Genomic DNA, 27,072 nt, shown 5'->3' with positions numbered 1-27,072 from the left:
GTGTAAGTGGGTGATGACAATTGATGTTTTTAGATGTCTGTTCTTGTCTTACCAGTGGCTCTTCCTAGAAGCCACAGCACTGGAATTCAGGAGTGTCTGGACTTTGCAAACTGAACATATTCTCCCAGCCCTACTCAAGATTTTTGATTTTTCTAGTGCTGAGATGTATTTGCAGTGTGGTGAAAATGTGCATTTCCAAATGTACAAAGAGATGAACCTCTGGCTCCATGTGCTTCACTTCATGCCACAGTTTGAGGTTCAGGTTCATTCCATTTCCTTCATTCATTCCAGTTTGAGGTTCAGAAGTGCAAATGGCTAAAACTAAAGCAACAAAAACAGATAAAATGAGGACTTTCAATGATTAGCACTCAGGATTTAGAAACAAAACTTCTTGCTTTATTTAAAGCTGCCTAATAAATAACTCCCACAGAACAGCACTTCCATGTAAAATGTATCATTTCACAGGCCTGACACAAATATGTATTCTGGGCTTTAAAAGCTGCTCTTTTGGCAGATTAGGGCTCTCCTGAGAGCCAGCTCCTGCTCTCCAGCACAGGCTGATGAACACTTGTCAGATATATTTGGTATCTGGTGCTAACTCATGGGTTCTGCACTCCATAGGTGGTCTTGGCAGCTAAAAGGGTGGGGGAGAAGGGCAAGTCCAACCCTCCATCCTCAGTGTTTGCACTGGGAACAGCAGCACCATGGCAGCCCTTCAGGAGAGAAGGGACTTTGACATTGTCCTGATGGAACCACTTGGGCTGGAAGGTGATGAAGATGTGGGGGTTTCACCACTGCTCCCAAGGATGTGGATGGGAAACACTCATGGCTCTCCAGCCTGGACTCTGGGTTTCCTTTTCAGCAGAGCATCCACAGAAAGAACATTTTGGTTCAGTTTCAGAGAGTTAGTTTCCAGTAACCTTCCTTTGGACATTTGGGAGGTTCCTACAGATGTTGGCCTCTGCCACCATTCCCAGATGGAGGGATTGGAGCACAGACTGTCAAGGCAGAATTGCCACCATCACCTCCTCCATATCCAGCAGCACCCCCAGCCTGTCACCTTTCCCAGAGCTGAGGGAGGGTCAGTCTCCCTTAAGGGATATCAAAGGCAGAGAGGAGAGTAATTCAAAGATTGGATTCCTCTTCTACTCCCTGATCCCACTGCTCTTTGCTGACAGTCACAGAACTGCTGGGCTGTGCCTTGTACTATTGGGTAAAGAATGAAGAGTCTTGTTCATTCAAAACCACAATCATGGAATGGTTTGGGTTGGAAGGGACCTTAAATCCCACCCAGTCCCTCCTGTCCTTGGCAGGGACAGCTCCCACTGTCCCAGGCTGCTCCAAGCCCTGTCCAGCCTGGCCTGGGACACTCCCAGGGATCCAGGGGCAGCCACAGCTGCTCTGGGACATCTGGTCAAACACCTTTGCTGAAGAGCAGGAGTTTGAGTTCAGGTCCTCAATAAATGCAAAGCCATGACCTTCATCAAAAACAGGGAATCAAGGGAACAGGCTGTTACATTATTAATGTGAGGTTCCAAATTAGCTTTTTCATCATGGCATAGGAAAATATTGAGTTTTGAAGTGAAATACAATGCAGAACACAAAGAGTGGTGGCCTCTGCAAGAATCTGGAAACCTGGATCACAATCAAAAGTGAAATAATTCAGCTCTCTCTGTGAGAGTTCAAAGGCAGCCTCAGAAAAAACCCAACCTCAGCTTATCTGGTGAGCTTTCTAACCATCAGAGAAGGTACAGAGTGTCTCCAGATTCAGCACAAACCCCCCTCGTATCTTTTCCAAATGACCGGTTACTGATTGTGAGAGTTCTGCATTACTGGCCAGAGAGAAGAAAAACATCCTTAGGAACAGTCTCCACAATCATCCCTCACAACAGCACAGACATGCAGAGTTCCACCCATCAGCCCTGGAAAATGTGCAGCTTCCCCTGACCTGCTGGAGGGGATGGAAGTGTCTGTGTGATGAGATGCAGAGGCTCCGTCCTGAAACCCTTTTGGATAAGAGGGAAAATGTAAAAAATGTATCTTCTAAAGAAGAGAGGATTGGTGTGACAGCTCCTGAATGAATTGGATCCCAGAGTTTACAGTCTATCAGCTCAGCTCTGTGCTTCATATTTGGTGTTTTTCCATCTGTAGGAAAAAGCATTATCATTTAGGATGAACTTTGTCCACTTTATGACAGATAGAATTATTGCACCAGCTACAGATGAAGGGAGACGAGAAGTGGCCTTGGTGCATCATTTTCCATGCTCCTGTTTATTCCAAAATCTTCAATAATGGGCTAAAATCTGACAGAGCAGAAAACCACCAGCTGTTGTGAGCTGCTTTCCCAGTTGCACAGCTGCTTAGAGAAGAGAATCTGTCTGATTAAACGGAAGGGATTTCAGAGAGAGCAGCAAAATGTAAGAACTGAACAGGTTTAAGTAAGCAATGACTCTGTAACATTAATAAGCCCAACACTGTAAGCACAAAACAAGGGGAGGAAATATTGGGCTAAGCCAGTGAGAGCTCTTGGGGAGAAGTGGCAGAAATTCAAAGCACAGAGCTGTAGCTGGGCTTTAAAATGCTTTAGGTAAACAAGGTCAAAAGACTAAGTAGACACTCTTCCTTTGTTATAAACCGTGCTTGGAGTTCAAATATTTGGAAATAAATTTTTGGAAATAACTAGCCTGCAAAAGTATGTTTCTAAGGCAAAGGAAGAAGAATTGCAGAAGGTTTTGCTTGCTAAGTGAAATGAGAACAAAGGCATGAATGGAAAGGGGCAAGGAGGGCAGAGCCAGTGAGAAATTATCAAAGGAAGAGTCTTGCTTTGTCTCCATTAGTGATAGATTGGATCATCTGCTCTAGCCCATTGTCCCTGCTTTGGAGCTTTTAAAGTGAAGCTGGAGAACTTTTTTAACTTTAATTCCGTGGTTTTCCTGTGTGAGCCCCAGAGGAGACAGGCACAGCTCAGCAGAGCTCTGGGAACCCATGAACATGAAAAATTAGCAAGAATTTCATTGTGTTCTGCTGCCTCAGGGCTGTGTGCAGGCTCTGCTAACACAGCACTGGGATTCTGACCCCAAATCTGCTTTGCCAGTGGGCAGAGGGAAATCCAGCAGTAACAATCAGCTGTCAGCCCCCAGCTTGCCTTGGAAAACAATTAGACAAGATTGTTTTCTGGTACAGAGCAAGTTTCTTTTGATGTCTCAGAAAATGATTCCTTCTTCATTTGTACACCTGACACAAATCCTGGGAACAGCCAGGCACCCTGGATACAAATATTTCTGTCTGAGCAGTTCCCTGAAATCAGGACCTGAATTTTCTGGTTTCCAGGTGTAAATGTGGATCTAAACAACAAAGGAGTTTTAAAGGATTGCAGAAGCAAGATGTGAGTTCAGATGTAAATATTTCAGCATCCCTATGCAAATGGGGGCAATTCCTTCATTTCTCCTTGGTGATTCTACCCCAGGGATGCTGAAGTGGGTGCCAGCTTTCTGTGACCTGTGGGCAGAGTAACTCAGAGGAAGGGATGTGGCCAAGAACACAGAAATAACCATTGACAAATATCTCCAGTGGCTCCAAGCCTGTCTGGGGTCACTGTGAGCTGCCAGCCTGCCACTGAGACTTTGCTCAGCACCCAACACAGGTGAGATTGAAGAGACTTTGCTCAACTTTTAATTACAATCCTGTGCAACACAACTCTCTGTGCTTTGTGCATACCTTGAGGGAGGTGTAAGGTCTGAGAGTTGTTGTAGAGAGTTGGGAATTAATTACAAAGGACACAGGGTTGGAGTTCCTCTCAAGTACTTGCTCAGCTGTGTAACCTTGGGGCAAATCACTCAACTGCTTTGTGCCCAAGTAAACCCAGCTGTAAAACCATCTTGAAAACCAGATGGTGCACAAAGATTTAAAATGCTCAGGAGAATGATGAGGGATGAGAAAAAAAATTGAAAGAAGGAATTCTACAGTTCACTGCTGTTGGTATTGATTCCAGCAGAGTTAATCTGGACTAAATCAATAGAACTGAGAGGAGAATTTTCTTTGATATCCAAAAATCACCCCACACTCTCAAACCTTTGTTTTCCCTCTCCCCTCTTGACTTTGTGTCAGTACTTTCTCTCTAGAGGGTTAATTTTAAACCTTCAGTAGAATTCATGTTTTCCCCTGGCAGCCTGAAGTTTCTAATTCAGGATCAGGTTCTACATGACTAAACTTTGATCTTGCACAGGATTATTTTTAGGCACTTAATTCTATAGCATTCTTTTCTCCCTGCTTTTTGTGCTGCCCTTCAGCCTTGCCTCTGGGGCACAGTGAGGTGTCCTGGGGCTCAACTGCTGCACCCCAAATAAAAATACTGAGCTTTATTGCCTTCTGTAGATGCTTAGTCCTGGCTTAAAACCAGTATTTGTACTCCTGGTCAATGAACAAAGGAAATACTAACGTTTCTGTAGCAGAATAAATGTTTGCCACATGTTAGTACCTAAGAGAAGACTTAAATGTTTCAATCTTTTTTGGCTTTAGCCAAAATGTAGATTTTTTTTCCCCCCACAGGAATGTGGGAATACTTATTTTCATAAGGAGTATTTCCTTACATAGGGAATATTTCCAAAGCAGGGTATCTTAGGTTGTAAGAAGGGAAAACAATAAATTTTAGTGTAAATAAGGAATATTTAAATATGTGACACATTGAGAAGCCATTTTATTCACTACTCAGTAAGACCTTGCATGTTTTATTAATCACTAATGAAACTAAAATATTGACAGGTTTGAATTTTGGTGACATTTCTTCCTAAATTAGAAATTATTTGAGCTGAAGGAATTGCAAACAAGTCAATGTCAGCAAAATGTCTTCAGCAAATTTAGCCCTTGTTATGCAGTACTGGAGTGGCAAAATTGTTAATTGCTATTCAAAACTGGTGATCATTTTTCCAACACAAAAATACTTCCATTTCTGTGTGTCTTGCAAACTGTTCTATTTCTTGTTATTGAAACTTTAGACTCAATATTTGAGCCATTGAATCTCTAGATTCAATATTTGAGTTATTGAATTTCACATTCAATATTTGAGCAGTGCTATTATTAATTTGAAATATTGAAATTCCATGCCATAAATACCAGAGTGCCTGGGATGGTTAATGACACTGCTCAAACACCAAATTTTTAATTAAGCATAAGCCAAAGTAAAAATTCCCTGATATAATTTGAGTCCCTTTTTGGATGATCCAACTTTTCCCCTCCTAATACCACTTGAAACTGAATTTAAAACCAGGTGCAGAGCATTTGTGGGAATGAGAGACTCTTAAATGAATCAGAACACAAGACATTCTCAGATGAGCAGCTGTGGAAAACAATAAATAAAACAGAAAGTGAGCTGGAGATAAGGCAAATCCAGGTGATAAAATCATGGCTAGAACTGTCTAATATAGGGAAATGAAAAACACAAAGTACATTTTAAAGCCCTGAGCTGTACAAATACTCATCAGACTCCATTTGCATTTTTGCTGCTCCTAATGAGGAAAAGGTTGATTTAGCTCAGTCTTGCCAGATGAAGCTGCAGCTGGGAGTGTTTTTCCATATCCATCAAACTCGGGTTTCCCTCCAGTGTCCCTGAGTATAAATCACTGAGCTTGACTTCATTTCATGGTCCTTGAATTGCTCATCTGCTCCCTTGAAGGAGAGCTTGGAGCATCATGAATTTTTCATGCTCCAAGCCTGTTGCTCCCCACCTCAGTGAGAACAGAGTGCTGGGAGCTCCCTGGGCTGGTGTTGGTTCCATAAATCAGTTCCTGGGATGCAGCCCCAAATCCTTGGACGTGCTGAGGCACAACCAGACACTGCCACTGGGACTTGTCCTGACAGGCTGGGATGCTCTGGGAGCTGCTCAGGGAAGCCTGGGTTTAACAACCAACACTCAAAATAATCAATTCCCAAAGCCAAAAATTTCAGGCATCATAAAACCTTTTCTTCTTAAAAAATCCCTGGATAACCTAATGGGGTAAATATGTTTTGTGTGAAGGCTTTGCTTCTTTAAAAGTGTTTTGAACTTGAAGTCTAACTAGTTTGGGGGGAAAAAATTAAGAGTTTTAGGTGACCTCCTTGCTCTTGATCAGTGAAGCCCATTTTTTGGCAGGTTTTAAACCACTCTGATCTACTTTTCCCTTTTGCCATGTAAGAAACCTTCAGAAAAATGAGAAATGCCATGGAGAAACTACTGGACATTGTGACATTGGTAAATACAGAATGCTGCCCCAAATTTTGTCCAAATAATCACTTTCAGAAGCAGTCACTGTGCTTTTAAACAAAAATAATCTGAAAAAAATAGTGATTTTTAAAAAAATCTCCCTTTAAAGAGACACTGGAAGGCTTAAGTTTGCAAATGAACAAATTTCTCCCCATTGCTCAGAACTTTTTCTTTCAATTAATACTTTTCACTATTTATTCTCTTCATTTAAATGAATTAATTCATTTATTTTCCAGTCTTGCACTGAAGCAGATCTGGTCCATTTTTCTTGCTCAGTACAGCTCCTGTCACTCTCCTCATGCCCTGCTGTAGTTCACTGCCTGTGTTTGGGAACACAACCATCCCCAAGGGAAGTCACATCTCTTAAAAGTAGGATTTCATTATTCTCATTAACAAAACCCACTTTTTAACACCAAGATATTTGACTGCAGCCCTTTCCAAAAAGAAATAAAAAGATAGAATGAATTTGGGATGATTTCTTTTTTTAAACCACAGTTTGGAAATCCTTGCTCCAGAGAACAAATTCTGCGAGTTCCTCTGCTGAATGAGCAGGGGCTTTTTGAGGAGGATGTGAAGACCAAACAAAAGAGTCTCTCACAGGACCTGAGGGTCTCTCACAGGACTGAGAGTCTCTCCCACATCCTGATGGCTGAATTGATGCCCCTTTTCCCCAGCTTGTTGCCCTTTTACCCAGGGCTCCAGAACACAATCCCTGAGCAGGAACATCAAAGCGTGGTGGCAGATTTGCCTTTGGAAGTCAGAGCCTGCTTCAAACGCCTCTTCAAGTCCTGCATGTTGGGCGACTTGGGCCTGACCAGGTGGAGACCTCTCCTCTTCTCCCCGTTGCAGCTGGAGCTGCTCCTGCTGAGCTCCTGGCACAGCTGCTGGAAGGCCTCGTGCACGCCCTCGCAGCTCTCCCGCGCCGACACCTCGCAGTAGGTGCCGCCCAGCTCGGTGGCCAGCTGCAGCCCCTCCTTGGAGGACACCTGCCTGGCCCTCAGCAGGTCCCCCTTGTTGGCCATGAGCAGCAGGGGGATGTTGGCGTTGGGGTGGATCCTGCGGATGTGCTGGTGCAGCGGGCGCAGCAGGCGGAAGCTCTCGTAGTCCGTGATGGAGAAGGCGAAGACGAAGCCGTCGGCCCAGTAGATGGAGCGGTTTATCTGCTCCTGGCAGCAGATGCTGTCTGTGTCATCCTGCAAAACAGCAACGTGGCATGTGCACATCAGGGATCAGCCCCACACAGAGCTGGATTTGAGCACGGGACTGTTTTCCCAGAAACCTCTCTGGAGGTACCAGGGAAATTCCCGGTGTTGGTAGCACTGTGCTGGGCTGTCCAGCCTGGAGAAATGTAGGGGGATAGAATATAAGAAAATAAAGATAGTGGAGAAAGTAATCTCACCCCTAAGGAGTTGCCCAAGCCATCCCACTCCTTTGCCACAGAGACAGGTTTGCTCAATAACAGCTGCTCGTAAGTAGCTTGCTTGGGTTTTGGGATGGCAAACTTAAATTCATTTTGCTTGGTTTATCTTGCTAGACCATGATGGAAAAGGCACAAGGGTTGATCTTTGCTGTTTATAGCTCAGTTTATTCATTATTATTTCATCTTTCCCTTACAGTACGTACTCTCTATCACACCAATGGTGTCTTTACTATTCCTATACTGGGACTAGTCAATGCTTTAGTTGAGTGTTGAGTGGGCCAGTTATCAAAGATTAGGAACAGCCTGACTTTAACAGGCCACAGCTGTAACCAGTGAGAAGAAGATGCTATAGAAGAGTGGGGTGGTGTTGAGAAGGGAGCTGGAGTCAGTTGGCTGCTTTGTGAAGAAGAAAGAGTCAGTGCTTTGAGGAGTTGCCCATGAGAAACACCAAGAAGGTATGAAACCTTTGTGATAAGGAGACAACAGTATGGAACCCCTGTGATAAGATGACAACAGAGAAAAGCAGATTCCGGGGGGACCTGGTTGTCACCATTGAGCCAGAAATGACACAAATTCACTCAAAGGCTGGTTTGCAGGACAAGAGCATTTAATATGAAAAATCCTCTCTTTTAGAGATAGATTTGACACATTCTACTTGATTGGCTAACTAACAAAACATCTTTATCACAAACAGTCCTTGAGAAGAACAGAAAAACTGAGTAGCAAAACAGCACCTGCAGGTTGTTTACACTAACAAGTTATTATTGTTTCTATGACTCCCTAAAAAGCCTCACAAGTCCACTGTGAGAAAACAAACCCCATTTTCTCTCACTCTGACCAGGCTGTTGCATCCACACCTGGTGACTGTAGCCAAGTGTGGGCCAGGCTCTGCTCCCAGGAACAGAACAAGAGGAAACACCTCAGGCTGCACCAGAGGAGGTTTAGGGTGGATATCAGGAGGAGTCTCTCCATGGAAAGGGTGGTCAGGCATTGGCAGGGGCTGCCCAGGGAGGTTTGGAGTCCCCATCCCTGGAGGTGTCCAAGGAATGACTGGATGTGGCACTCAGTGCAAGGTGGGGATCAATCATGGGTTTGACTCATTCTTCCTTTCCAACCTCACTGATTCCATGATTCTCTCATCCCGTACTGCAGGAAAGCAGTAATGTGGAGTGGAGAGGGGTCAGAGCAAAGTGTTTGAAGAGAAAAGCCAAAATAATGCTTTGGAAAGTTAGTTCTGAATTCTCTGGTACCCAACCAGTCAGAAACTCACACTGTTATTGTGGGCAAAACTGTGACAGGCACAGTAAGAGCACTAAAAGTCCATCAGGTTTGTCACAGCATGACAAGTGAACAGCTGTCCCCCCAGGTGACTTTTAGGGCTTTTTCCAATTCTTTATTCAATGTCTCCATGGACAGAGGCTCTCACTAACTCTGTTTGGTGAAGCCTGCCAGGTTTATCTGCCTTGCAGGTCTCCAGATAGTCAAAGTTCTTTTGAAAAAAAGCAATTGGTTACCAAGAACCAATGACTGGAACTGAAAATCAGCTGAAGAGGAATTGGTAATTTGTGGAGCTGTTTATATAATTTTTTTTTTCTGGTGCCACATTTCTTGAGTCCATCACCCCTCCTATTTAGAGCCCCAACAACACCAGCTCTGGGACTACAAAGCTGAGTGCAGCACTGTGGGCCTGAAAAGAGATTAGCTCACTTGTCAGGATGATGTTATTTCCAGCTAATCCTCTCCTCTTTGTTACCCTGCAGGGACAGGGATAGCCCAGCCAGAGAGGGAGATCCCTGCTGCAGTCTGCTTGCTTTGGAAAAGCTGTCACTCCTGTCAAGGTTACATTTCTGCAATGTTGCAATTTTTAAAATATCCTTTATTTAAGTTATATTTTATATAACAAGCATATTCTGTGTACAGCTCTTCATGAAGCTGGTAGAAATTGTGAATTTTAAGGAGAGTTCCACATCAAAAATAGAGAGCTCAACTTTTTATTATTGTTGCTAAATTCTATCCAAGAAATTTTCATTAACTTCAGTAAGACTGATAGAAAACACATTCCATTATCTATAATCTATAGAATGCATATCTGCCATTCACATTAATTCTAACAGAATTTAGTGCTCAGCACTCTCCCCAAACAGAGCACTTTTATTTAGACCTAAACATGAATGATGAAGCCTACCTTCAGATGGCAGAGGTAGCAAAGAATGAGTAACACTGATCAGTTTTCTCCTGGTAGATCAGACAGTAAAAGAACTACTGACAAACTCTTCTGTGAGGAGGAGGAAGCAGAATTTCTGAAGGGGCAGAGTGTAAATTAGGCTCAAAGCTTTCCCCAGGAGTTCTGCCAGCCAAGTGCCCTTTGTAAATATTTCATTACTACCCTCAGAGACACTGGCTCATCACACCTTGAGTATGTCTTTGCCAGCTCATAGCTAAATCCTGTGAGCAGTGACATTGGTTATCAGCTGCTCCTATCACTCCTCCCCAAACCCCAAAGCAGAATGATGCAGAGGGTTCCTCCCCACAGCCTTGTTGGGAGGGTTAATGAGAGTGAACTCCAGCCAGGCTGGGGCAGCCTGTGGGAAGAAGGGCAATTTGCACTGTTGGGGTCTGGGCTGTAGCCAGTCTGGGGATAATTAGCCACTCTCCATGTCCTGGAAGCCTCTTTTCACCAGCAAAACCCTTTCATGGCAAAAAAAAAAAAAACCAAAAAAAAACCAACAAACAAAAAAACCCAAAAAAACCCCCAACAAAACTAATTGCAGTGGCAAGCTTTGAGAATGGGTTTGGAGAAGGTGCACATTCAGAGAGCCCTAAAAGCAGAAATTCTCCCTCACTGCAGCTAGGCCCACCCAGCAGTGAGTTGGATGGATGGATAATCCCAAGTGGAATGCTTTATTCAGGAAATCAAAGGTTAATGGGCTACTTTTTAAATGGAAATCTCTGCTCCAGAATGAATTTTGAAACACACAGGCCATTGCAGTGTATAGGCCAAGCAGCAATGAATCACCCAACAAAACCACTCATCTGCTTCTGTTTCTCTCTTACAATTTCACATTTCTGGGGGCTTGAATCCTCAGGGTTTCCACATGATTTCCTCCTGGAACACTGCACTCAGCCTGCAGAGTGCAGGAAACTCCCATCCTTAAGGATTTTAATAAAAAATCCAACTTTTTCTAAATCTTAACTTGTTCTGTCACAGTCCCTCCAATTATTGCAGATTTATTATTTGAAGCAAACAGACATAGGGGGAGATAAGGGTGTCTGTGGGAGATCTTGGAACAGCACAGACCTTGGGCTGGGACAAAGAAAATGAAACTCATTCCTAACTAATTTAAATCATTTCTAACTAAGCAATATCAGCTGTAGGCTTGGCTAAATTTTGTGCAGCTCTGGAGTCACTGAACTGTAGGACACAGCTTTAATTTAAACAGGAAAATAGCATCTCTGTGGTCTGAGAACAGGAGTTCAATTATGCCATGGCACAGAAGAGAGAGGGGATTCCCTTTGTTAAGTGTTTATCAGGCAATCCCAGCAGTGCCCAATCCCCCCCAGCTCCTCTCTGCAGGGCAAGCTGGCCAGGCCTTTGTGCTGGTAAATCCCACTTGAATATTTGGAGAGCTTCCACTGCAGCTTTTGTTTGCCTCTGAGTGTGCAGAGCAGATGAGGGCTCCTGCCCTCTGCTCTGTGCACCCTGCACAGCAGAGTGGGATTGCATCAAAGCTTCCCCTTCAGCCCACTTCCAGGCAGAGGAGCTGGAAATGGAACTTTGCAAATTGGAGCTTTGCTTATTCCCTTGTGGGAATTCAGGATGAAGAGTCCCGTGGCACAGAGATGCACAGGTGGCTCTGGGCAGGTAAAACAAGGGTGCAGAGCTGTCCAGGGCAGCCTGACACATGAGGAGAGAGGGTGGTGTTCCCATGCCAACATATTGGCCAAATCTAAGTCTAGTCTGAGGTTAAGGCCACACCTAGAAGCTTAAGCTTGGTGGTACAATGAGAATACCTGATTTAATAATGGAATCTCTGCTATTCTGTAGGTATTATTACTCATGAGACTTCCAGCATTCATGTAACCCCAAATTTCACTACATTTCCTGTTGCTTTGACACTATTTTCATCCTCTTGTTCTGCATGTGAAGCAGATCTTCAAGGAGAGACAGTATTAATCCTGCTTGGAAAAATATTCCTAGAAAGAGGTTCCTGGTAGAATATTAAATCTAGAATATAATAGAATCATCAAATCATTAAGATTGGAAAAGGTCTTTAATATCACAATAGAATTCTAGAATCCTTAAGATTGGAAAAGGTCTTTAATATCACAATACAATTATAGAATCATTAAGATTGGACAAAGTCTTTAATATCATTGAGTCTAACTGTCTAGAGCACTGATAGAAAAAGGAGTGTGATAATTGCTAACACCTTAAAAAAAGGAATTAATTACATTTAAAACCAGGGTAAGGAAAGCAGGGCAAAGCACCACAGCTGGAAATGGCAGCTGTTGTGAAGCCTGACCCCTTGGAAAGAAACACTTCTCCAAATCTGAGAGACTTTGGGTGGGCAGGAAGAGACTCTGGGCAGGTGAGTTTCCTGCCATGCAGGGACAGAAACCACTTGACAGAAAATAAAACAATCAAGCTGTTGGCAAGAGGGAAGCAGATTGTGATTTTACTGCTGTTTAGTAATGTGTTGGTAATAAAATTGGTTTAATTTTGGCTCACTCCTGAAGGAGCCTGATTTAACACCTTCAAGAGCTCATTTTGGTGCAGTTTAAGGTACCTTGATGAGTCTTGGGTTTGAGCCCAGGTGTTTTCCTGCTGCTAAGCAGAGTTAATTACAGATGGAAGTGCTGGCAATAAACATGAGACAGAAGTGTGTGGAAAAGCACAGAGCAGTTGTTTTACCTCCAATGAGACAAAGGGAGTGTCCTGCACCTGCAGAGAGATCTGCTCCCCATCTATGGTGAACTTCCTGGAATACAAAGCACCTGGGGGAGAAGGAAGATGTCAGTCAGGGACGGTACCAGGGAAGCAAAATGACAAAGGGAAGGTAAAATGGGACTGTTGAAATCCAGAGCTCTGAGGTTTAGGATGTGGAGCTGCCTGAGGGAAAGTGCCTGGCCTGGAGTGCTGGTGTGGCTGTTTGCTCAGCAGTGGGGCTGTGTTTGCTGAGGGGGGACATGTCCTGAAGGCACAGCCAGCCTGGGGGTGGGAAGGGTCACTCAGGATTGAGTCACAGACACAAAGTGGGCACATAAACCCCACTCAGGTTTCCAGTCCATACTGTCAACTTTATATAGAAGTGCAGTTCACTTTTATAATCACAAATGAAGACATCCAGGTGTGGTTGGTGAAAGGAGTGAGTGTTTCCTGAGGCATTTTTCTGAATGCCTTTAAAAAAGGAAAGTGCTCCAGTTTTGGGCACAGAATGAGGGATGGTATACAAATCCCCCAGGTGCTCTTGGGGTTTGTGTGATTTAGAGCTTGGTTGAAATCCCCAAAGACTGGACACTTCAAACCTGACTTTGGTTAATCTGGAGGAGCCAGTTCTACCCACCTAGGCCTGATCTAGCTCTGATCTAACCAGCCCTATCCTGGGCTTGAACTTTATTTTGTTACTGCAGCTGAGGTAAATGGCAATGAAAATTTAAGTCTTGGTCTTGTGAACTCTCTGTGGTTCAGAGGTGGCTGTCATCCTCATTTTCCTTTAGAACTTAACCCCAGTCACGTGGGGCTGTGAGGAAATGCTAATCCACAGCTGCTGTGTACAGCCCTTCTGTCCTGCCCCAGCACCATTGTCACTGCTGCCTCCAGAACAATGTCAGACGTGGAGAAATCCACCCACTGGAGAGCAAGGAATTCACATGGACAGGGAGCCCACTAGTGACAGTAATGCCCTCACTTCTGAAAATCAGCTTTGTTTCAAGGAAACAAATGATTTTATTCCAGTGGAAAGGACCCTGAGCTCACAGAGCATTTTCAGCACAAGGAAATTCAGCACTGAATCCCACATTACCATGTTGTGGTTTAATACTGTGAGGGGATCCAGGCCTGGTGGGATTTGGTTTGTGTTTAAAAGCAGCCCTGATTTAAAGCTGTAAAGGTGATTTATGAGAAGACACTGCGCCCCAAGACAAGACAACCCACATTCCCATTGCATGATGCCCTGCAGAACAAAGAGCAGGAGCTGCCAGGCAGTGCCCCTGCTCTGCCCAGGGATGCCTGGCACAAGGACAGGCAGGGCTGAGTGATCCCAAGGGCAGTCACTGCCACCTGTTCATTATTGCTGGAACATTCACCTCTCCTGCAGCATGGCCTCGGGCCTGGGAGCTTAATGGGAAAAGCATGTGGCTCCCAGCACTGCTCTGGCAGCCATCACTGCACAGCTCCCAGCTCTCACTTGATGTACAGCCTCCCAGAGAAGAGGTGACACAAGAAAAGGAGCAAAAGTGCAGCCAAGCATCAGGGTTAACCAGGGTCAGGGAGGGGGAGCTGGGAGGAGGAGCTTCCAGAGTGCATTCCCTCACATCAAAGGTGCCTTGTGCTGCTCCCTCCTCATCCTGAGCTCAGCAAGCATCTCCAAAGTGAAGCATTTTCTGAATTCTGCCCACTTTCACCCCAAAACTGTGAGGTGGCAAATGTAGGGGGTGTGCAGTAGGGGTACAGTATTTTCCTGGAACAGTTCACAGGAACACACCCTCTGGATTAAACAAGGAATGAATGGTTGCTTTGCCTTTCTTATGGAGAGAAGGTTTCAATTTCAAGGTTTCCCTGGTTTTAATAGCCCCTGAAATAAAGGGAATGCACAGAAAAGGTTCTGAACTGCATTTACACTCCTCAGAATTCCTCTGCCTTCCCTGGGGTTGCAGGGGGAGCAGCATTGGGTTTCCATGGTTTAGCTGATGTGTAAGTTGTTCCTTGAGACTGGGTTTCACTATAGGTATGTCCCCAAGCAAACCTTTTACTCTGATCCCTTTCCATCAACTTGGAGAAAAAAAAAAAAAAAACAGCTGAAAGGATCATAAATAATGAGCCTTTGATTTATTGCTTTCATAGCTCGAGGCTATTAACTGAAAATATGCACCTTATGGACATCTAACAGCACTTGGCTTCCCTGTAAGGTGCAGCAGTCACAAAGCAGACAGGATTTCTTTCCCACTCCCTGCAGGGCTGCTGGGCAGAGCAGAACTCACCAGTGTTGGCTTCGTAGTCCCCAATAAATCTCTTCGTGAGGAAGCGCACGACCAGGGCTGCAAAACAAGGGCAGAAAGGTAAAGGTGGGTGCTGGGTGAGAGAGAGCCCTGAGCACCCTGCCCAGCTCCTGGGGCATCCCCTGCAGGAGGGAGGCTCACGAGGAACCAGCTTCACCTCTGCATTGCTCACGTGCTGCTCTGCCAGAGCTGCTCTCAGCTCTCAGCTCTCACAGACAAAGATCTGGGGCCAGCCTGGGATACCCAGCACAGAGTTCTTCACAGCTTGTGTTGGAAATGAGCCCTGGGATTCAGGAGGTTGTTTCCCTGTGACTGCAGGTAAAACAATCTGTCCTTTGCTCTGAAATAATTTAGAAGAGTAACAAGGCAGTAGACTGCGGCTAATCCAGATTTAAGCATTTTCTGTCATGCAAGAAGTGAGGCTGATGGATGGAATGGCTCTTTCCAGCCTTAAAACCTCTCACAAAACCCATTAGTGGTATCTAATCACACCCAGCAAACAAACTCCATGTGCTCTGCACCCTTGGGTCATGCTGCAGCACCCTGGCTTCTTATTCACCTTATTCACCTTAACCTGAGCTGCTTTCTTAAACTCTGATAAGAACATTTTCCTTCTTCTGCATAAAACATTTAAATCCCATCATGGCAACAGTAACTTATACTCCTGTGGTGCTTGGATCTCAGTAGATTCCTAGTAACTTGCAACACCGCTTAATTAAGAATTAAACAAAATATCTTATTCTGCAAGCAACATTATTTTATAATAGATTTCATTTCAAGCAATAATTTTTCTCACAGTGATACTGGGTCATCCTTTAACATCCTTAAATGAAATTGCCTGTGCAGCTGTCTTTAAGAAACTATTTAAAAATAATATGAAGATGTGGCTGCTTCAAAGCCAAAACAAACATTTTGCTGAATCCCGTGGAACCACAGATGTAATAAATCAATCTGCTTTTCATAATTCCTGAAATCATGGACCAGATATTCAACAATGCTCTCTTTACCCTCTTTTCTTCCCCTCTCCTTTGGACAATAATAAAGACACATCTTGTACACTGTGATTTGTCTGCAGAGCATAAAACACTTACAGAAAGGAGGATAAAAGCCGCCTTTTGGGGTGTGGAAATGTAGCTACAGTTAAATAATTTGCTCAAGAGCAGCTAGAAGCATTTGGGAGTACAAAACTCACTGCTGGCTCATGTTGGCTTCTCACGCATCTACAGCAAATCTCAAAAATTCTCCTATGCCTTTTCTTTAAAATAAAAGAAGAAAGGAAAGAAAAGAAAACAAAGCAAATTGAAATAGTTAAGCTAAATTTCGCTAGTTTGGGTGTGTCTGGCAGCGAAGGAGCAGGGAAGGAAAGCGGGGCACACACCTGTCCTTACCTGTCTTGCCCACGCCGCTGCCGCCCAGCACCACCAGCTTGATGATTTTGTTGGGCGCGCAGTCCAGCGCAGGGTACTCCGGGATGGGCAGCAGCAGGAAGTTGGTGGAGTACTGAGACATCGTGTGCTCAGGGATGAGGAGCATGCCAGAAGGGATGGCTGCTCGGCCCGGGCTGCGGGAGGAAAGCAGGAGCGCGGCTCCGCGGCGCCCGTCCTCGCCCGGCTCTGCCGGCAGCCAGAAGCGCTCTCATCCCACTGCAGGCGATCTCCCGAGGAACGCGAGAGCGCCCGGCCTCCCTCAGCCAATGCCTCTGCTCAGACAGCGACTTCGCAGAGCCGAGGGGAACTTTTTGATCGGCCCCCGTGAAAGCTGACTCCGGCAGCCCGCAGCCAATGGCGAGGGCAGCGGGACATTCCTGCCCCGGCCCCGAGCGGGCCGCGCCTGCCGCCCCTCACAGCTCGCCCCTCACAGCCCTCCCTTCACAACTCTCCCCTCACAACTCTCCCCTCACGGCTCTCCCATCACAGCCGTCCCCTCACAGCTCTCCCCTCACAGCTCTCCCCTCACGGCTCTCCCCTCACAGCTCTCCCCTCACGGCTCTCCCCTCGCAGCTGTCCCCTCACGGCTCTCCCCTCACGGCTCTCCCCTCACCCTGCCGCCCCTCACAGCCCTCCCCTCACGGCTCTCCCATCACAGCCCTCCCCAGGCCTGCTCCGTGCGCTCCCCTGACCGGCTGCTAAAATCCAGATTTTGGGGCTTTGCAGCCGTCACGGGAGCGCTCGGAGCGCGGTGCGGTCACGGCCGTGCTCAGCTCTAATTCGGCTGTGAATAATCCGGCTCTGCCTGTCCGAGTCCTTCGCCCTTTCCGCGGCCCCAGCCCCGCGCTCTGTTGTTCTCCCGGCGCCCTTCATTGTGTATTGCCCATGAGACCCCGCTCTCCAGGATAATAAACATTTCCATCCCCCTCAGAGCTTTGGGGCAGCTGTGGGATATTCCAAAATCCCAGCTGACATGCCGTGAATCCCCCGGGATACATCTGATCTGCTGCTTTGTGAGTCCTGAAGGGCGGCAGGAACGTGAGGCAGCGTTGGGGTGGGACCCTGCAGGCTCTGCAAAGGGAATTTGGGGCTGCTGACAGACTGGGGCTGGGCGGCTTCCAGAGGGAAGAATGAGGAGAGAATGGCTTCTCTAGGAAAACTGAGTGGGGTTTTAGGGCAGCTGGCAGGGTCTGTGGGATGACAGCCTGGAAATGAACACTGGCTACAATCAGCTCTCTGGGATAGCGGGGAGGGAAGAACACTGGGGAGGGAGTGACCCAGATAAAGCAGAACTGCATATAATACAAAACAGATGTAAATTAAACTTAAAAAAATAATGTAGTTGGAGCATTCATCTTTGAAAGCCTTCTCAGAAGGGAGCAGAGGCAAGGCTGGGACATGGACTCTGTCAGGCTGTGTGGGAGACGTGGATGGGAATGGAGAGCGAGATAAACTCCCAAAGCTCACGGAGACCTGGGGATGCAGATTCTCTGCAGGCAGGAGATGGGCTTGGCTCGCTCTGGAGAGGCTGCAGCCACCAGAAAGGCTCTCTGTGCCCAGCTGCTCTCATGGGGCTCTCATGGGAACCCACAGCACACACCTGAGCCCTCCCCAGCAGGATCCCAGGGAATGGGAAATCCTGACAGGGCTCTGGATCACTGCCCCTTCCCAAAGGATGGGTGCCCAGCTTCCACACCAGCATCTCACAAGGTGTCAACTGCCCTGAGGAAAATCCAGCCCTGGGGCACAGCAGTGCAGTGAAATCAGCACAAGAATGCCAAGATTTATGGACATGTCCCTTTTGCAAGGTTCTGTTTCCCCTCTGAAACCTCGTTGTGCAGCAGTATTTGTGCAGTGATGCTCTGCAAGCTCCCAGCGTTGCTCCTTTGACTATCCTGGCAGCTGATGAAGAGGAGGAAGAAAGGTCTGGAGGCTGATGCAGCTCATGAAACTGGGAGGGAAATGCTGGATCCTCTGTCTTTTGGGACATGGCTCCTGTGGGAATGGTTTGCAAGTCTTCCAGTGACAATTTGCTTCCAGATTTTTGCAAAACCCCAAACACTGATAAAAAAAAAATATTTTCCAAGAAATTTATTTACTGGCGTGCTTTAATCTCACACAAGTTTTGTAAGAAGAGGCAAAATGAGAGGAAAAATAGGAAAAAAGCTCAAAATCTTGTGGTCAATTAATAGGTCAGCACTTTGAAATGTGCTATTGAGCAGGACAGTGATAAATTTGGGATTAGTTAGCAGCAGTAAGTCACTGTCTGCCTGTCTGAGTGCTGGAACCTTTGTTCCCATTTGCTATTAAAAGCATATGTTAGTGAGTAATATAAAACCATTCATCACAATAGTCCTCCTCCAAAACCAAACAATCATAGATCTGTCAGCTTCTAGGTGGCCACAAGAGCTCCAGCCCAGGAAAAAAAAAAAAAAAGCCTGATAAGTTCAGAAAGACCATGAAGAATATTCTATATGAGCAAAGACATTCCAAGAAGAAAACAGCTCTGCTGGCTTGCTCCAAGAGGGAGGCACGTTCAACTGAAAGAAAAAAAAAGTCAAAATTGTTTTGGGTAACCAAATGTCGTGCTGAGGAACACAGAAAGGAGTCAGAGGCACATGAGGGTGAGCTTTGGCCTGGATGAATGTGAGGCAGACACAAAGAATGCAAACTGTGCTCAAAGGATGCTAAGCTTGGATGTGGCACTCGAAAATCAGGAGTCCTAAGCAGGGGCAAGGAGCAGCTGCTGTGTGAGGAGGGACAGGGAAGCTGCTCCATGTGCTTGCAGGGCTGGATCTGCTGCTGACATGGGAGAGGGGATGTGTGGGGGCAGGAATGTGACAGCAGTGCTGCAGGAAATGTCAAACTGCTGCTTTTGGCAGCTCTGAGGGCTTCTGGTTGCTTAAAACAAATGTAAAAGAGTTTCAGGCTGCATGTTGGAAGCAGAGCAGTGGAGTTGGAGCTCCTTGGCTGATCTGGTTCAATATGAATTTCTCCTGCACCAGCCCTGGCTTCTTGTGCTTCTCCCCAGATCTTGTTCCACCACGTGCAGGAATCTCTGTGCAGAGAGAATGGCTTTAGTACAAATAAAAAAGCTGTGCATTCTCCCAAAGTTTTCAACCTACTCTCAAGCTCCCCTCTCCTCTCAGCTTGGAGAATTTACTTCTGAAATTATTCAAGTAAAATACAGAATCAAACCCAAAGCCGTGCATTCTCCCAAAGTTTTCAACCTACTCTCAAGCTCCCCTCTCCTCTCAGCTTGGAGAATTTACTTCTGAAATTATTCAAGTAAAATACAGAATCAAACCCAAAGCCGTGCATTCTCCCAAAGTTTTCAACCTACTCTCAAGCTCCCCTTTCCTCTCAACTTCGAGGGTTTAATTCTGAAAGGATTCAAGTAAAATACAGAATCAAACCCAGAAGTTTTCAAAAGTGGTCCTTGTCTAATTTTCTAGATTCCCAGAGCAGCCTTTTCAGAGACAAGAAAGATTCACACTGTCTGGGGTTGTGTAACCCTTGGCATGTGGAATAACAATTGTTTTTAAAGGAGATATTCATTGTTTGTGCACAATGGACTTATATTTAGCTAAAAACCCCATGTTTTACATTCTAATTCTCTTGGAAAAACAATAGCTTAAATTAGAGGGGGAATGTTTGCAAAACTGAGAGTGACTTTGGAAACACTTGGATGGTTCTGGAGGTTTCACTTTACCACCCCTTGGGTTGCTCATGCAAAGATCTGTGCCTTTGCATGGTGCACAGAGATTGTTATTTCCACACCAAATTTTTTACAGATTTATTTACTGCTCTGTGTTGCTTTTGGCTCTGTTTGTTAGAAGATTTTCTATTTATATTGTTGTTGGCCCTCCTACACATTTTCAGAGACAAAGCTTGCTAAAAATAAAAGTATTTGCCATGACCATTGTGCCCGTGACAGGAGGATGTCAGAGAGCTTTAAAACTGGCTGTAATGATTCCTCCTGCATTGTACAGAAGGAGTAAGAGATGAGCAGAGCCAGAGAGACCTTGCTAAGGTCCCAGCATGTTGGGGAAATATTTCTTCATCTGCCTAGCTCTGGCAGAAATGATTTTTCCTCCAGAAGTCAATTTGTAACCATTACATTTGCCTCTGGCACATCTTTTATAGAATATATTGATGTTAGGGGGACTTGGGAGGAGAAACAGGGCTGGTTTTGGAGCAGAAATGGGAAATGTGGCTGTGGGGAAGTGCCAGGGGCTGTGGCAGATGCTGAGACAGAACTCGTGGCCGGCAGCTCATGCACACGCCCCTGAAGTGACTTGAACCAACAAGAATTGGTCCCTGCAGCTCTCTCTGCCCCTCTTTGTGGCAAACTTGGGGCCCAAAGGTCACTTATGACTTTTCAACAGAAACTGTCTCTGAAGCACCTTTGTGCTCCCAGGAACTGAACACCTCCAAGCTGGAAAAGGCAAAGGGGGAGGAGATAAGAAAGGATGAAAAATGAGTGTGGTGTGCTCAGAGAACCAGCCTTGGCCTGTGTGCTCACAATTCCACCTTGCTGAGTTTAGATGAATTAAAAGTGCATCTCTGTGCTCCAGCAGTGACCTCTGAAGACATTCAGGGACAAGACCACGATTTTAGCCCTGTAATTCTACTCAGCACCAAGTTGTTCTGATCCTGAGGCTAAAGAGCAAGGAAATGTCCTCAGATGCTGCTACAGCAGCTGTGATAAATCATCTTTGACTCTATTTTGGGATGTAAGAGAGATGAACATTTAAATACACACTTCAGTCTGGTCAAACACTGCACAGCTTCCCCAGTTCCTGCATTTCCTGTCCCTAATTTTAAAGCACTGCCATTCATGGCAGCCTTGTGAGGAGCAAGTGGCCCTTTCACTTTGGGGATTTTTGGGAAGGATTGGGGATTTTGTGCTCCTGGGGCCTGTCCCTGGGGAGGCTGCAGCAGATGACATGGGAAGCCCAGCATGGGTAGGAGAAGATCTCTGCAGGCCAGCAGCTCAATCAGAATGGAAACATCTCAGCCTCATAAAGAAGTTTCTGCTTTGGAAACAGAACAGTTCACCCTTCCCCACAGATATTCCCACAAGATCAGGGCTGGAGAGTGGAAACAGCCTGGGCAGAGCTGGGACTGTGAGCAGGGAGCTCCCAGTGCCCTCACAGGCACTCCCACAGCTCGTGGGGATGAGGGGAGGCTGCAGCCTCCAGGCTGGGCACACCTCTGGGTCAGGATCAGCCCCATCCCCATCCCCAATTTCTGCCTGTTCCTTGCTGCTTCCCAGGGCTGTTCCTTCTGAGGTGTGTTTGCTGTCACTGTGCCCTGCAGGATGGGCTCTGTGGTGCCTCAGGAACATTTCCCACTCCTTCTCCCACTGGATTGACAATGGGCACTGTTGTCATTCACAGAATTCACAGAATCACTGGGTTGGAAGAGACCTTCGAGATCATCGAGTCCAGCCCAGCCCAAACACCTCACCCAACCCCTGGCACCCAGTGCCACATCCAGGCTTTGTTAAACACACCCAGGGATGGGGACTGCACCACCTCCACAGGCAGAACATTCCAGAAATTTATCACCTGTCTGTAAAAACTTTTTCCTGCTATCCAGCCTGTATTTCCCTTGGCACAGCTCGAGGCTGGGTGCTCTGGTTGTGTCAGTGCCTGCAGACAGAGCCCAGCCCCAGCTGAGCACAGGCACCTTTCAGGAGCTGTGCAGAGCCATGGGGGCACCCCTGAGTCTCCTTTTCTGCAGGCTGAGCACCCCCAGCTCCCTCAGGGGCTCCTCTCAGGGTTTGTGTTCCCAGCCCCTCTCTCTGGATGTGCTCAGTGTCCCAAGGTCCTTCCCAAGCTGAGGGGCCAGAGCTGGGCACAGCACTCGGGGTGTGCCCTCACAGTGCCAGGGACAGGGGCACAGTGACCTCCCTGCTCCTGCTGGGCACAGCTCTGGGTCAGGATCAGCCCCATCCTGAATTTCTGTCCATTCCTTGCTGTTCCTGCTGAGCTGTGTTTGTTGTCACTGTGCCCTGCAGGACGGGCTCTGTGGTGTCTCAGGAACGCTTCCCACTCCTTCTCCCACAGGACTGACAATGGATTGACAATGGGCACTGTTGTCATTGCAGTGCTGAGCTCTCAAAGAGCCCTTTTGTCACCGTGCTGGAGCAGGGACGTGGTGTGGAACAGCAGAGGATGCCTGGGCAGCACCACTGTCCCACCCTACACCAAAATCCCGCAACCTCTGCAAGGAGCCTTGGGAATCACAGAGTTCCATGGGCACCTCTGAGGGTTGTGGTGCTCTGGGCTGGCCGTGGTGTCCCTTGGTGGTGTTTTGGTGACACCCTCAGTGCCCAGCCCTGCGGGGACAGTGCCTTCCTCCAGTGTCACAGAGCCCTCGCAGAGCCCAGCCCAGTGGGGCTTCCCTGAGCCCTGGAAACCATGGGATATCCTGAGGGAAGGGGCCCACAAGGATCATGGAATCACAGACCCACTGAATGTTATGGGCTGGGAGAGACCCCAAAGCCCCTCCAGTGCCACCCCTGCCATGGCAGGGACACCTTTCCCTATCCCAGGCTGCTCCAAACCCCAATGCCCAGCCTGGCCTTGGGCACTGCCAGGGATCCAGGGGCAGCCACAGCTGCTCTGGGAAAACTGTTTCCCATAATGAACCCAATTCCATCCCAATCCTTTTCCCATCCCTGTCTGTTCCCATTCCCATTCCCATTCCCGATCCCATTCCCATTCCCATTCCCATTCCCATTCCCATTCCCATTCCCCATTCCCGACTCCATTCCCCATTCCCCATTCCCATTCTCATTCTCCATTCCCATTCCCCATACCAGATCCCGTTCCCGTTCCCATTCCCATTCCCATTCCCACTCCCGTTCTCATTCTCCATTCCCATTCCCACTCCCGTTCCCATTCCCATTCCCACTCCCATTCCCGTTCCCATTCCCATTCCTGTTCCCTATCCCATTCCCATTCCTGATCCCATTCCCATTCCCACTCCCACTCCCATTCCCATTCCAATTCCTGTTCCCATTCCCATTCCTGTTCCCATTCCCATTCTCACTCCCGTTCCCATTCCCATTCCCCATTCCCATCCCCATTCCCGACCCCTTTCCCATTCCCGATCCCATTCCCATTCCCGACCCCATTCCCATTCCCTTTCCCGACCCCATTCCCGTTCCCATTCCCGATCCCGTTCCGCAGCCGGTCCCCCCGGACCGAGCACGCCTCGGAACGGTGGTTTCGCGGCGCAGGCGGCGCTGTTTCGGCGGCGCACGGCCCGGGCCGGTTATCGGGTGCGCAGGTGGCGCTGTCAGTCGCGGCCCAAGATGGCGGCGGCCGGGGGCGGATGGAGGCGCTGGTGACGGTGCGGAGACTCGCCGCCGTCTGTACCATGGTGAGAGCCCTGGGGCCGCCCGGCCCGCGCCGCCGCTCCTCGGGGGCTCCCGGCCTTGTGCCCGGCGCCGAGCGGCGGGGAGAGCCCGCGCTGCGCGCCCCGGCGCCGTGCGGGCAGTTCAGAGCCACCGCTGCGGGAGGCCCCGCCGCCGGCACCGGGCTCGGAGGGGCCGGGGCGGAGCGGCTGTGCCCGGGCAGGGCGAACGGAGCGCGGGTGCCGGCCTGGCCGGGGCTCGCAGGGCTTTGGGATAATGGGGTGAAATCCCGGTGGGAAAGGTGCCGGAGGCTCGGCAGGAACGCGAGCCCGGCGCTCCCGGTGGGTGTGTCTGCGCCGCCCGTGCCCTGAAATGTTCTTCGGGTCGGTGGGTGCTGCCTTTCGCAGAGAAAAGGAATTATCGAGCATTAATTGGCCTTGTGCCCAGGTCGTGTCGGGTTGTTGTGATAACTGAGTTCATTTTAAAGCTCGTTCTACTCGTTTGTCAGAGCTCTGCAGTGGCTCCACGTGCATGCGTGTACCGGGACCGGGCAGAGAGGCAGGCTGGTAATTGCATGATTATGCAGAATTCTTAATGAAGCTCCGCTGCTGTGTAAATAGAGCCCGGAGTGGCCGGGCTGGCGCTGGGCACGGCTGAAATACCCGAGCCCGGCCGTGAAACAGCAGCGCTGAGCTCACAGAACCTTCTGGGAGGAGCTCCGTGCTCCGAGCCCGGGCTGCAGGGGGTGCCCACTGGAGCAGTTCGGTGTTCACAGTCCCCTCTCCCTCTGCAGCCTGCACACCGGTCACTGGCTCTGTTTTACCTGTGTGGGACAGGAACAGGATTTTCCTTCTGTTCCGTGCAGGTGCTGCCTCCCAGTGTGAGTCCAGGCCCAGCTGAGCTGAGCCAGTACAACCTGACCAAAATGCCCAGCTCCAAACGGAGCATTTGCAGCCTCACACCCTAACAGGAGGCATCAACCTTTGCTTCTCAAATCCCTGGCCTTGGAGACCTCCCTGGAAGTCTTTGGGAGAAAATTTCCCAGAACTTTATCCTTCCTTAGTGTCACTAAATGGGTTTTTTTCCTACATAATTTGTATTTTTTAATTGCCATGACAGACCCAGTGAGATGAAGGCCATGAGAGGTGAGTCAGGAATTTGCTGGGGAGTTCTGCACCCAGGGGCAGAGATTGACTCAGTCCCTGGAATATTTTGGGTGCATTCCTGGGAGCAGCTGGGACTGAGAGGGCAGAGCATTTCCCTGGGACTGTGCAGCCACACCTGGGCACATCCCTGTGGGCTTTTGGCATTTTTGCTCCTGATTTTGGTTGGGAGAATGGATGGAAGCTGGGCAGGTTCCTCCCATTCCCCTCCTGAGTTTCTGGGAATTCTTTTCCAAGAACTGCAGCAGATTGTCCCCGTTGTGTTTCAAGTGGAGAATTTGCTGTTTCAGTTCTGTGCAGAAATAATTGCATGAAACTGTCCTCCAAATTTCTTAATTAGTCATTTAATCAAGTGCTGTGGGATCTGTCAGCATCAGTGTTTAGGTGCATGTGTAGCTTGGCTAAACTTACTGTCAATATTAACATTTATTCCCTCATCTAGGCCAGGAAATTAAGGTCTGGGTGCTGGATTTTAGAACTGGATCAGTTTATTTGCATGTCCAGCAAGTAAAAATACTGTTAAAAAAAAAAAGGTAGATGAAAAAGCTGAGCTTTCTTTTTTTTTTAGTAAAATATGCAGTTTTTACCAGCATTTCCAGTTGTCATCTGTGCTCCAGGCTGGAACAGTGAAACCCAGGTTTGTGACATTGTCAGACCCTTCAGCATCACAGGGACTCCTGTTCCTGGCTGCTCCTCAGCCACCCCATTCCTCTCCAATGTCTCTCTAAAAATGAGATCCCAAGCTTGAGTTCATTCCAGCCAGGGATGAGGCTGAGCTTGGATCATCTCCCCTCCCTGAAATCACTTCTGGAGGATCAGCTCTGCCGTGCCTCAGGGTGGTGGCATTTCCTTGGTGGGAGCACCATCCCTTTTCCAGGGTTTTGATGCCTCAGGGTTTAGTTTTTCTATTTTTCACATTCTGTGCTGCTTTAGTGTGGGGGTCTGGGTTCATATTATGGGATGGTGAGCATAGGGAGACAAAACAATTCCTGCTCCAGCTGGGCACCACGACAAATGATCCAAATCTCAGCCCAGGAGCACAAACCCCGTGGGCTGAGAGAGAAAAACAAGCAGGGTGGGACTGCAGGGGCTAAAGCTGGAATGGGACAATGAACTACAACATGGAAATGGAGCAGAACTGATCACAGTGAGAGAGCCTGTGACCAGTCAGGGATTTTTGTGACCATTTTGGTTCATCTTGGGTGCACCCTGGTATGGCCCAAGGTGGATCCATGGAGGAGATCCTTTTAATACATCCCTGCTTTATTCTTTAACTCTGCCCAACCTCTGCTCAGCTCAGCCTTCCCAAGGCCTCAGTTTCACCACATCCCTGTGGCAGCTCCAGTCTGGGCAGGACTGGGAGCTGGGAGGGAGCAGGGCTTGTTCCCTGGGATGTGATTCCTGGCTTGGGGAGGCTGTGGCACCACGGGGGAAGCACAGCCATGGCCAGGAGCCACTGCCCCAGCTCTGCCTCCCTGGCACCAGCTTTGTGTCCCAGCCCTTCCCTCTGCTCTGGGCTTTGGGGTTTTTCCTTCTGCTTGCAGGGAGCTGCAGGATTGAGGGAAATGGCTGCAGAGGTGGAAGCAGAGAGCACTGCTGAGGAATTTTGCTTAAACAATCTACAGTTGCTGTTTCAGAAGTGTCTAAAGGGGAGTCTGGGGTGCACAGGTGGGAATGCTCTCTTGGAGAGGGGGGCAGAATTCCTTGGGTCTCACTGCATCCTCTGACCCAGGATGTGTTTGCTGTGCTCTGAGGCAGTTGTAGAACTGAGTTTCTCAGTCAGAACTTGAGGATTTTGTTGAATTGACAGAACTTTTGGAAAAGCAGACCAGAACTTGAGAAGGGAGCAAGGTGCAAAGGCCAGAGCTGGGATTTTCCTCCCTGGCAGCTTGTGAGGAGTCTGTAGCAAGCTGTGAGCAGAATTTTGTTTCTTTTAGGCAATTAGGGCCACTTCCTCTAGGTTCATGTCTAATTGTTGGTCAAACCAGTAGGACATGCCTGAAGAACTCCAATCCAGGCTACAAATTGGGGGTAGCCTTACACAGTCTGAATCAGGACATAATTATTGACTTCAGTGCTGCAGGGGAGGTGGCTGCAGCATTTGTAAGCGCCACATTTCCATTTGCCACCTGAATAATTTACAGTGGGCAGCTCAAGCAGAGCTGTGGTGTCCCTGGTGTGGAATGTCACCTCCCTGCTGTCACCTGTAGCTGTAGGACTTTGCTTTGGCTCTATCA

At 47.8% G+C, this 27,072-nt stretch overlaps 2 protein-coding genes across 2 annotated transcripts in view; one reads left to right on the top strand and one right to left on the bottom strand.

The window, feature by feature from the left end:
- Window positions 1-6,429: 6,429 nt before the first annotated feature.
- Window positions 6,430-16,489, bottom strand: LOC131088576 (ras-like protein family member 11A-like). Its single transcript, XM_058032741.1, has 4 exons — window positions 16,265-16,489; window positions 14,859-14,915; window positions 12,571-12,653; window positions 6,430-7,431 (listed from the first exon to the last, which is right to left on the bottom strand). The coding sequence occupies exons 1-4, from the start codon at window positions 16,407-16,409 to the stop codon at window positions 6,964-6,966; spliced, it is 753 nt and encodes a 250-aa protein (XP_057888724.1). The 5' UTR covers window positions 16,410-16,489; the 3' UTR covers window positions 6,430-6,963.
- Window positions 16,490-23,625: 7,136 nt separating this feature from the next.
- The window catches only part of LOC131088532 (ubiquitin carboxyl-terminal hydrolase 12-like), a 31,237-nt gene continuing 27,790 nt past the window's right edge, over window positions 23,626-27,072 (top strand). Inside the window, exon 1 of the mRNA XM_058032662.1 lies at window positions 23,626-23,698. Within this exon, the coding sequence (XP_057888645.1) occupies window positions 23,651-23,698 (48 nt within the window). The 5' untranslated portion in view covers window positions 23,626-23,650. The remainder of the gene's footprint in view (window positions 23,699-27,072) is intronic.

This window comes from Melospiza georgiana, chromosome 12 (assembly GCF_028018845.1).
Source record: "Melospiza georgiana isolate bMelGeo1 chromosome 12, bMelGeo1.pri, whole genome shotgun sequence".
NCBI classification, from domain to species: Eukaryota; Metazoa; Chordata; class Aves; order Passeriformes; family Passerellidae; genus Melospiza; species Melospiza georgiana.
Note: the sequence above shows the minus strand (reverse complement) of the source record. Positions and strands in the feature narration are given on the sequence as shown.